At 41.7% G+C, this 11,475-nt stretch overlaps 1 protein-coding gene across 1 annotated transcript; it reads left to right on the top strand.

Annotated features, from left to right (window-relative positions):
- Positions 1-56: 56 nt before the first annotated feature.
- LOC101168222 (proline-rich transmembrane protein 1) lies at positions 57-11,475 on the top strand. Its single transcript, XM_004073942.4, has 4 exons — positions 57-303; positions 2,090-2,427; positions 4,304-4,495; positions 6,875-11,475. The coding sequence occupies exons 1-4, from the start codon at positions 285-287 to the stop codon at positions 7,049-7,051; spliced, it is 726 nt and encodes a 241-aa protein (XP_004073990.1). The 5' UTR covers positions 57-284; the 3' UTR covers positions 7,052-11,475.

An 11,475-nucleotide genomic window follows, 5' to 3' on the forward strand; every position in this document is an offset into this window, starting at 1 on the left:
AGCAGCTCTGGCTCTCATTAATTCAATGAACAGCGACGCGTCCGTGGAGAAACCTCGTCAGAGCAGCAGGCTCCCACACCGAGAGAGAGAGGGGGGGACCTGTGCGCGTGCGGACTGAGCTGGAACCCCCCGCGCCCACCAAAACCAAGGCCTCTGTGAGATGAAGACATCCTGAGGATGGGTCGCGTGGAGTAAAAAAATAAAGTGCGAGCCATTGAAGAAGAAGATCAGACGCCGGGATTTTTGGAGCGAAGGCAGTGAGCAGAGGAGGCGCGCCGAACATCATGTCATCAGAAAAACACGGTGAGGCTGCGCACGGACGGTCACCGACGAGCCCCCTGCTTAAAGCTGCATTTCTGCGGTGCGTCCTCCTCCATCCTCCATCGTCCTCAGCGGTTCTCTCCGCTTCTGGAGGAGGCTGTGCGGGAGCTGCGTGGAAGAAATCCCCGCGGGGCCTCCTGACAGCTGAAAGTGACAGAATCACGCGGCGTTTTTGCTTTCCAAACAATTCTGTCGCACTGAATTCGACCCCCCCAAAAATGCCATCAATATTCTCAGCTTCCCACCCTCATAATGTGTCTGATCATTACGCACGAGGCCTCTCTTTGATGTGGGTGTTTGCGCGTGCCTTTTCCCACCTGCATCTTTCTCAAAATGATGTTTGTTGGGGGTTTTTACGCATCTTTTGTCTTGTCACGCGCGTAAATCGGTCGTTTCGGTCGTGGAAACGGGGGTGAAGAAGCGGACAAACAGCTGCTGCTAACGCGACAGCTGTCCACTCCGAGCTGTGGAACTGCAGTCAAACATCCACGGATGCTCATGAAAAAATGACACTGCATCAAAAAAACAAACACCGGAATGTGAGAGCTAAAGCCTCCAGAAATCTACGACACCAAACTTTGGTTTCATGTTTCTCTTTAAAAATGTCTCATTTTTGAGGATTTTAAGGCGTAAAAGTTGCTTTTTGTTTCCAGAATTGCAGCAGAACTGTAATTACGTTGTGTCTGTTTGTTGGAAATGCCACAATATCATAATTAAACACGATCTATCTTCTCATCGGGAATGAGGAATGGAAATGTTGGTGTATGTGTGCATTTCAAGAAAGAAATAATATTTTTTTTCCTGGATGATAAACTGTTTGAAGCAGCCTGGAGAAGGGAGTGATGAACACATCCATGATTTCATAGCCTCCAGCCTCTCCCAGTGATTTTATGCACCTCAGACATCTCACAAGGTTATCTATTTTAGATTTCTTCCTGGAAAGGATTTCCTTTTTTCCACATTTTAATGATTTACATCGAGCGTTTCGGGTAACCTGTGTGTGTGTGTGTGTGGGTGTGTGTGTGTGTGTGTGTGTGTGTGTTTCTTCCATCAGTCCTCCTCTTTTAGCTGCAGTTTCTTTTCCCGTCCTGACCTTACTCCTCTCCATGCGTCTCCTCCTTTCCCCCTCTTGTCTGTTTGTGGTCCACCTCCTCCTTGTGACAGGGTCAGGGAGCGTTACGTAAAGCAGCTCCCAGAGCACAAGCCGTCATTACTTTGCTTCCTCTGTCCTGTTGGATCTCACCCTCTGTTTTAGTTTTTAGTTTTTTTTTACCATCTTGCCCCCCTCCCCTCTTTTCCATTCACGTGTCACCCTGTATTACCTCACCCCCCCCCCCCCCCCCTGTCCCTGCCCTGCTGTATTTGACAAAATAAAAGGAGGCAGCAGAAAAATCAAAACGAGCTTTTCCACATCTGAAATGCCATATTTCGTACTCCTAACCAGCTGGGATGTGAAGGTAGGGGGTGTGGGGGGTGGAGGAAAAGGTCTTCTTTGTTAGAAGTGAAGCTGTCAATCACCGTCATAATTAGCGCCCAGGCCGAGCAGGTTGGAAAATATCAGGTTTCATGGAGGTTTTTTCTTTTTTTTTGAAGTTTTCTGTGCTATTGCTTCCACATCTTCAGAAGTGAGATGAGACATCAATCTGTGGTCGTGCTCGAGTTAGATAACACGTTCTCCTCTCCGCACCTCTGCTTTCTTTTTCTGCTTTTTTTATTTTTTTGAAATGCTCTCCTGTCTGTTTTCCTTCACGCCGTTCCTGCGTCTCAGGGCTCAACGACCCCAGCCGTCAGGCCATGCAGCCCCCTCCATACCTACCGGGCCCGCAGGATCCCAACATCCCCCAGCACCCCAACATGCCCGTGGCGCCCGGGACCCAGCCGGGGTACCCGCCCCCACCTCCACCGCCGGGCTCTGAGGGATACCTCCAAGAAACCCAGTTTCACTGCGGCCCCATGGGGCCAAACGGGGCCCCTCAGGGCTACACCGTCCAGACCCAAGGCCCCGGAGGCACCATGCCGCACCCCCCTGTGGGATACATCCACACGGGCTACCCCCTGCAGCTGCAGCCCTGCACAGCTTACGTACCGGTGTACCCGGTGGCATCGGTGAGCCAGACGTATCTAAACATCTCAAAATCCCATTTTTGATTCTGCTGAAAAAGTCACTTCACTGGTTTAGACGTAAGTTTGGTCAGAAATGAATACAACAGAGTAGAAAAAGTTAAACTCTTCAACATTTTGTGGCCTGAATTTCTTCCCTCTCCTCTGACTCTGTGATTCTGCTTCAAAACAGTGATTTATGATCAGGCAAAAAAGCTTCTGAAACATTTTTTATTAAAAGATTTGAAATGTCCTTTGATGCATTAATTAGCTTGATGTGAAAATGATATGATGTACAAGGAAATCTTAGAAAAAACCCTGAAATAAACCTTTGAGCAAGGCAGTATTTCCATATCCGCCCTAACTGCCCCCTTCAGACCCGCCCTCACTGGCTGAGCAGCTGCTACACGCCCCTCACTCTCTTTCTGCCCCTGCCACCCTGGTCAGAGCGGCATGTTTTTTTTTTCGAATGTCGGCTTTTATTTTGGTTTTTCTCTCCATAGCAACCATTACATCCTTTGGTCTCCTGTGGTGATGAACATTTATGTTGTTTTTTTTAGAAGAATCAGAAAAAGTAAATTTTTGGATTTCCTTAGCAATGGAGGTTTTTTGCCCACATTCCTACTATTTTCATTGTTTTGTTTAGCTTGAGCCAAGGATTCGTGTATTAAATATTTACAATATTTTGGTAAAAAGTGTGCGAGTAGCTTCCCACTGATGCTCAAGGAGTTAGGAGGCATTTATAGAAGGCACTAAAGGTGATTGAAATTCAACAAAACACTGGTTACGGTTATAGACTTGTTGACATATGAAATTTTGTAAAGTTTCTTTTTTTTTTTTACATTTGATATTGATAAAGTGTAAATAAATCACAGAAACTGCACAATTTGTCACCAAATGGCCGCCAAGCCACTGACAATAGTGTTTTGGTTTCTTTGGTGCATTTTGAATTTTTTGGTTTTTTTAGCCCCATAAGAAATTTTTGGCCCTATTCATTTTTTGGAGTGTTTCTCCTGCTGTGATGTCATCATATTTTTTTTTTTGGGGGGGGGGGGGTCGTTCACTATGCCCAAAATATAAATATATATTTTTTTTTAATTTTTGCCGGGAACTAGGCGTGTGCACGTTCTGGAGTGTGTTTGAGTTTGTGGTGGGGGTGACATTTTGGCTGCTGCTGCTGCTGCAGGACAGAATTATTAGAAAAAAACATCTAAATTCTTTTAATGTTTTATCTTTACAACTTTGTCTCACTTAGTTTTATGTTTCTGTGCAGACTCTTTGTTTATATGAAAAAACCAGAGAGCATTTCTTCTTCTTCTATTTTTGGAGTCCTAAAACTTTCAAATGAAGCCATCTGGACCGAGCGCAACTCTGACTTTTATATTTAAAGCCAAATAAATAAATTTAGCAGAGCAAAACGTGTCCTCATCCGAACCCCTTTATAAAAACAGACGGCTTGTGCAACTTTCCTGGACACAAACGACGTGTGTCTAAAGGACAGTTCAAGCTGAGATTTGGCTGCAATTTTTTTGGAGCATTGAAATTCCTGGACAGCAGAAAGCATAAAACCTGCTGAACTCAAAGGCAAAGATCTGACTGGGGTGCACATCTACATACACAGAGCTGCTCCATTTTCTATCTCGAATAATGATAATTATAACTGGAGGATGTCATGGTTCTCTGCAGGTGTAAAGGCTGATCTCCAGCAGGCGTGGACTCCAATAAATGTGCTCTAAAGTTAAAACAAATATGCTAAACTGCAGGGAAAAATCCTAAATCTGCCCCTGTAATCCCATCAAGCTGTGCTGCCTGGCTGCTCCTTTGCTGCTGAAAGGAGGAGCTTTTTTGTCAAGCAGCTCCTCCCTCCTCCCTGTCTCCTCAGGGTCAGCCCTACATGGCCGCCGGAGGAGCTCACCCCGGGATGGCGCCGGGGCAGATTCACCCCATGCAAATGCCGCCCAGCATCACCCTGATGGACCGCCGGCCGCCGCACGACTACCTGCCCATCGCGGTGCTCACCACCGTCTGCTGCTTCTGGCCGACAGGCATCATTGCAATCATCAAAGCGGTGCAGGTGAGTTTAACCCCATGATGTTCTGACTGTTGAATTGCAAGAAGGGGGGGCTACAACATGAGACTTTTGAAGCCACTTGGGTAGGGCTGCACGATATGAGGAAAACTCGCGATATGCGATAATGGTGATTAATATTGCGATAACGATATAATTTGCGGTATATAAACAAATATCAAACCAACCAAAAACATAATTTCCATTTCAATGCAACAGTATAAAAATTATACTCCAAATGACCCTTGTCGACATAGGAGGCAAACATCAAACATAAAAGGGCTCATTTGATTGATCAACAGCGTAAACGGGTCCTTCCGATTGGTTAAATGCATAAAGGGATTTATTTCATTTATTCAATATTTCAAGCTGCCATGAGATTGTTTTAGCACATTTAACCCTTGTGCTATCTTAGATGACCCCACCCTTACATTGACGTGTTCTCCCTACCATGACAAAGGTGGATAAAAGTGGAAAGATTTCATGTAATCCATGGACACCAGTGAAGATCACAAATCATTGAAGAAAAAAGGTTCAGTGCACTGTCTAGTGGGTCTAGATGACCCCACTCCCAATGTTAAAGTGCCTAGGATAGCACAAGGGTCAAGGTAACCATTTATTGCAATTTTTGCCATCTTTTGCGGTATGCATATTGCACAGCTTTATGTCACGATAACGATAAATTTGCGGTATATTGTGCAGGCCTACACTTGGGGCTCTTTTACCCCTCCATGGTGGCTCTCCATGATTAGAGAAAGAAAAAAATAATGTTTTTAATTATGTAAAGTAACATATTTTTGGACTATAAAGGTGCAACATGCAAAACTAAACAGTTGTATAAGTTAAACTTTATTCAGCTCATTCACAAACTTAGTAAGGCTCCGGACTACGTTACCCATAATGCTCCAACATACCAAAGTTGAGCTAAAGCATTTTTAAGCGCTGGTTACCACTTAAAACCAGTTGCAGGTCTGTGTGCACTACCGGAATTAAGTTTCACAGAAAAATATTTAGGAATTTAAAGTGTGACTCTCGTCCAAAAACACGTAATTAGCTCGTAATTAATTTTATTGAGCTAGATTTATAATTCTCAGGCTGAGATGCACCTTAAATGGTAAAATAAACTGTCTAAATATATGTTTTTGTAGTATTTCTTTCAATTACTGCTGACATCACAGTACCTACTACATTTTCTGCATTGAGATGATCCTATAAGATGTATTTTATTTTGAAAGGAAGTCATGCAACACCTGTCAAAAGCTATAAACTATTTCCTATTTTAAAAAAAAGCTTATATTATCTTTATGTTTACTATGACAAAAGAAAAATACAAACAATAGTTCAAAGTAAAAGTCAAAAAAGTAAAAAAATTCTGTGCCAAACCACCAAGGCAAGGATTTTAACCAGAAAATTCCAAGTTTTTTGAGTCTAATTTGCGGAAAAACATGAAAATTGACAAAATTCAAAAGAATTAAAATGAGCAAAACTGTTTTTGCTTAAATATTATTTTATCTGGTTACAATATGTTTTAGTAGGAAATGATGAATCCTTTGGCCTTCATGTTGACCTAAAGCTGACCTAAAAGTCTAAAAGTAATTTTTTTGTTTAACTAACCGAAGATTTAAATTCAAATTAGCTACTTTTTGCTTCCCATCCTTTTAAAAACACATGCAGTCATTTTTTTATCTTTTGAATCACAATAATATTGAAGAGTAAGAAGAAAAAGCAGCTTTTCTGTCTCACAGTTAAAACTTTTCCCAAATGATGACGTAGCTGCATCCAAACTTGTTATTTTTTTGGCATTTTATTGTTTTAAAAAAATGGATGAGAAGCAGAAAAAACTGACTGGATTTCCAGTATCCTTTTGATTACCGTTTGGATTTTAATAAATCCAACAAAAACTACAGTTCGGTATAACTGCCCCAAACTTCCTCTGAAGGTACCAAAAAGAGTCAAATAGTCAAAGAGACTCCCTTCTCTAAGCTTACCTGATTCCCGTCCAGGTGAGTGATGGCACCTGTGTGCAGTCTGGTGACCCCCCCCTTCTTTTTAACGCCTGCCATTAGTGTGTGTGAATGTGCTACTTACACCCAGTGGAGCCGGTTACGTAACCGCAGCATCGTCAGTGCAACCCCACAGAATGGATTTTGTCCTGGGGGCCTGCTCAACTGGCGATGACCTGAGCGGAGCTGACGAGGCGTGGACGCGCCGGACTGAGCCGTGTGTGCGGTCGCTGCGTGTTGTTGACGTGTGCAGTGGCCTGCTCTGTGCATGCAGCTAAATCGATCCTCACAGGAGGGTTGCAGGCGCTCTCCTGCTCCCACTCGTGCATATTTTTGGACGATGATCCTCCCCCGCCTCCTCTTTCTCTCTTTCATGGCTCAGGTGCGCACCGCCATAGCCAGAGGCGACATGGTGACGGCGGAAATAGCCTCCAGAGAAGCGCGCAACTTCTCCTTCATCAGCTTGGCCGTGGGCATCGCCTCCATCGTGCTGTGCACCATCCTCACCGTGGTGGTCATCATCGCCTCACAACACCACGACGACGACTGGGAGCCGTAACACCCCCCAAAGAAAAAAACAACAAAAAAACAGAGAGAATATATTTATTTGCTTACTGTCGTCTGGACAAAAGAGAGTGTCCGGTCCTCTGTTTAGATGCACACAACGTAAATCTGAGCTGCTCCACTCAAACACTGACAACATGAATCCATTTAAACGCCATACAGCCTTCAGAGATGAAACATTCGAACACAGACTTGAGAGAAATCTGATTTAGCTCCGCTGAAATGCACTGTGTTCATCCCCGGAGGGCCGTCTCTGCTTTGTGAGAGGATGATTTGTGTCGGACGGGAGCGATCGATGTACAGTTCCGACACGCCAAATGGAGGCTGGACTGACGTCTCTGAGGTCATTTGGTTGTTTAATGTGTGACGTCTTAGCCGTACGAACTGCTGCACAGTTTATATTTGTTTATTTATGGATTGACTCAACAGAAATCCTCGTTGTGACTGCTCTAATTAATGCTGACGTGTTGCAGCACATTCGTTTGGCTTTAAAGTCCCACTCCGATCATCTTTTGATCCCTTTTTCAAAGCGTTCCCGGTGGACTTTTCATTCTGATGATGCCGTTTTTAGCCAAAATCTAAAAGTGTGTGTCGTTTTCTTGGACATAGTTACTGCAAAAGTACATCAGAATTTCACCTCTGAGTTGTGGGCGGAGTCGTTCTCCTCCCCATAGCTGAAAGGTCTCGGTTTACATGCTCTCCCGCTAACTTACAGCCCCTCACACCCCCAACTGGTGCAACAAAAATGGCGAGCGATATCAGAGCAATCGAGTTTAGATCCACACTCCAGCTCAGACGAGGAAAACAAAGACTTTTATGGATCTATTTGTCTACAGGTGGATCCATCAGAATTGGAGCTCCTCCAAATGGAGCTTGTGGCCCCGCCCAGTGTATTTTCTACATCACAAATGCATCACAAATCTTTTTCTGCTTAATTTTCCCAATATTTATCGTCGATCAAGAGAAAAATGCCACAAAAACATCATCTTTCCATTGGAGTGGGTCTTTAAACTGGCATTTTCTGGATGCCGACTTCTTTCTGATAATATGATGCAGCTGCTGCATATATTTGTGGATGTTGCTGAGCATGATGAATATACATTTCCACTAATGGGCTTTTAGTGAAAGGAGCTGCTTTTGTCCCAAACGCTGGAGGAAGTACTTCCTAACATTTCTGGGCGTGTGTTTCAGTATTTTACAAAGCTGCTGTCGAAAAAAGGATGGGACGCACCTCCATCCCGGGTTTTACAAGGATTTATAGAGTATTATTTATTGGTGTTGCACTCTTCTCACTGGGTGTTTGAGGCGACATAACCACACGCACGTCCTCCTGGGTTTGTTTCCATCCGTCTGATGTAATCAAAGTAGATTTAGTGCGTCTGTTTTCCATAATGTAGCTTTGAAAAGCAGCCCTCCAGGTGTGGCTGCTTCACCTGTTTCCGTAGTTTCAGAGGTCAGGAAATGAATGTTTGGAGAAAATACAAATACCTACACAGTATTGTAGCACTTTGGTGAAATCGTTCGCTTTATCCTCTTGGTCGTCTTCTTGTGAGAAAGGCTTTTGACCTCTGATCACATCTCTTCTGCTCTCCCCATCTTTCTGCCAGTTCCTCTGATGATGGAGATTTGAAAGATTGCACAGAAATATTAGAATATATTAAAAACATCCTTGTTGACACAAATAGAAGCAGTATACAGACAATATATGGAGTATTGTTTTGTTAAAATGTTTTTTTTCTCTGCATATGTATTTGACTCAGAAAAATGAAGGAGAGCTGGGCCTTAAGTGAGTTGAGGGTTTGAAGGTTTTCTCCACAAATAACTGGGATCTAATTTAAATTTAGAGTATATTTTTCTGTATAAAAGAGTTAAAAAAAAGCATTGTGAGCATTCAAATAAACTGGAGGAAGTGGCTGTAGCTGATTTTCAGTGAAAGACCCCCTCTGATCATCCTTGGGTTTCTTTTCAAAGCCTTCCCAGTGCTCTTTTCATTAGGACGATGCCATTTCTAGACAAAATCAAAAAATCGGTGTTGTTTTCTAGGGCATAGTTTCTGCAGAGAATCAGGAGTCCATTTAAAATTTGCTCCTAAATTGTGGGTGGGATTGTTGGCCAGAGTAACTCCGCCCCCTCTTCCCCTCCCCATGGCTGAGAGCTCGGAGCAGGGAGCTTGTGGCGTACATTACAAATACAATCTTTTTTAGACAGCATTTTTCCATTGGCTCCTGATTCACAGCAATTTGAACAAAGAAATACTCAGAAATACAATTTTGAGCTTAAATGTCTTTACATATGCCCTCCATCATCAGAAAAATTAACAAGTGGGTCTTTAAATTCAGATCTCAAGCATTTGCACAACTGAAAAAAACGTTAAAACGCTATTTAAATTTGAGGTCATAAGTGTTTTTTTCTTTATTTTGCTAGGCTTTTAGTAAACTTGCTTTTATTTGAGAGGAATGCAGATTAACACCATGTTTCTATTTTTTGGCAAATGCAGAATTTCTTCACTCAAATGCTTTAATGATGCTCCAATTATCTAAAGTGGGAAGTTGTTGCTTCTCAGCTGCACTTGCAGTGAAATGTAAATTTAGCAAACAAAAATGATGAATTAGTTTTATTTTGTTTCATACTTGATGGCCTTTTTACCCTGATTATTGACATTTTTTGTCAAAATAAAGTGCAAAAACCATATTTTAATTAATACCATGCCAAAGTTGGAATACATTAGCGATGTTCTAATTGGCAGCATTGATTAAGGTTTTTTTTTATCTCTCCAGCTTGTACTTATGTTGCATCCTTAAACCCTGTTTTGACTCAGAATTCCATTTAAAGCTGAACGTGGTAATTATATATCATGGACGCGTTCTGTTATGTAAAATAGTTTTTCTGAACCACAAATGTTAGAAAAAAGCCAGAAAAAAACAAATTCTTCAGATTTAGGTTTACTTCAATTTCCCTCATGGTCATGAACAAAAACATACAGATGATGGATTATCATAGATTAGCAGATCCTCTCGTTTCTTTTTTTATACAGTTGAAAAAGTTAAAACTAAAGAAAATTGGTGAAAAAAGTGAGAAAAATCTTTATGTGAAATTTTCACAGATGTATCACGAATGAACCACCTAAAAACCACAGAAGAAATCCTAATAAACCACACAAAGAACAGGTAAACCAACGTAGAACGTGAACCGTGCGTGATTAGTGCGCTGTTTATACTGAACTCATTAGTGATTTGTGCGTCCATTACGTTATGTTAACATGGTCTGTGCGACGCATACGCGATCTATAAGTTAAACATCGGTGGTACATGCGTGAAAAGTCATGTACAATTGTGTAAGATTTATGCAGTAATTGCATACAAACATAAATAGCTCAAAACCGAATTCCTGTAAAGACTTATCGAACATCTGTGTACATCGACCATCGACGAACACAAGAAACACTTATGGATTACGTAGATCACACGTGGATCACGAAAGACACTAATTTCCTGTGTGGAAAATACGCAAATTGTACAAAGTGGCTGTGTGACACGGCCTTGAGAGATGACAGAAGTTCCAGAATAACAGCATATGACAAAAGCAGAAGAGTTACATATTGAGGATATAGAAAAAAATGTCAGACTACCAAAATAAAAGCGTGAAACTTCTTTAAATTATAAAGCCCAAAGCAGAAGTGTTTTATTAGCTAATTAAAAAGGCAAAGATAAAGCATTTCTTGATTGCTACTGTGAGTTTAAGAAATTCTGAATTAATTCAGTTCATTTTAAAAAGTATAATTTGAAAATTTTTATTTTGAAATGTGCAAAAACAGGAAAGAAATCTACCTTTTACAGTGTTTAGTTGACCTTAACAGCAACAGTAATTGTTTATTATTCTATTGTTCCTTGCATAGAGTAAAACAAGAGAATAAGGGTTGTGTGAGAGCTTCAAAGAGCTGTCAAAGTGTCTGTAAATGAGCAGCAGAGACGCTCAATGTGACTGTACCATTGATCTAGTTCCATTTTGTGCAATTAATTCAGATAAAGTGCGTTTTTAAAGAGTATCCAAACATTGGAAAACCCGTTTAATTGGAAGAATTGAGGCACACGGTGTTTAAGTGTAATAAAAGAACAGTGTCGTTTGGTATTGATAGTGTATAGAAGGCTCAGACAGATTAGTTTGGCTCTCTAAATAATTCTAGATTCTGTTGTATGGCACTACATTTTCCTGTGTGCTTTCTGTTATTTGCAGCTCTATGACACAAAAATCGGTTATTTTTCTGTTTGTAAATGCAGTGGGTTCCTTGGTGAAACAGAAGACGCCTACCTGTGTACACGTGGGTTTTTTCTTGATTATAATTGGTTGTATTGAACATGCATTGGTTGTTTCTGACTTTGGTTGTTTGAATAAAAGAATCATTCTGGGTTGTGGAGGACA

This window comes from Oryzias latipes, chromosome 11 (assembly GCF_002234675.1).
Source record: "Oryzias latipes chromosome 11, ASM223467v1".
Lineage (NCBI taxonomy): Eukaryota > Metazoa > Chordata > Actinopteri > Beloniformes > Adrianichthyidae > Oryzias > Oryzias latipes.

What these genes read in the sequence shown, in the direction of transcription:
- LOC101168222 (XM_004073942.4), top strand. An exon ending in CGGTGTACCCGGTGGCATCG is followed by an intron (nt 2,428 to 4,303) that starts GTGAGCCAGACG and finishes CTGTCTCCTCAG; the next exon opens with GGTCAGCCCTACATGGCCGC. An exon ending in CAATCATCAAAGCGGTGCAG is followed by an intron (nt 4,496 to 6,874) that starts GTGAGTTTAACC and finishes TTCATGGCTCAG; the next exon opens with GTGCGCACCGCCATAGCCAG.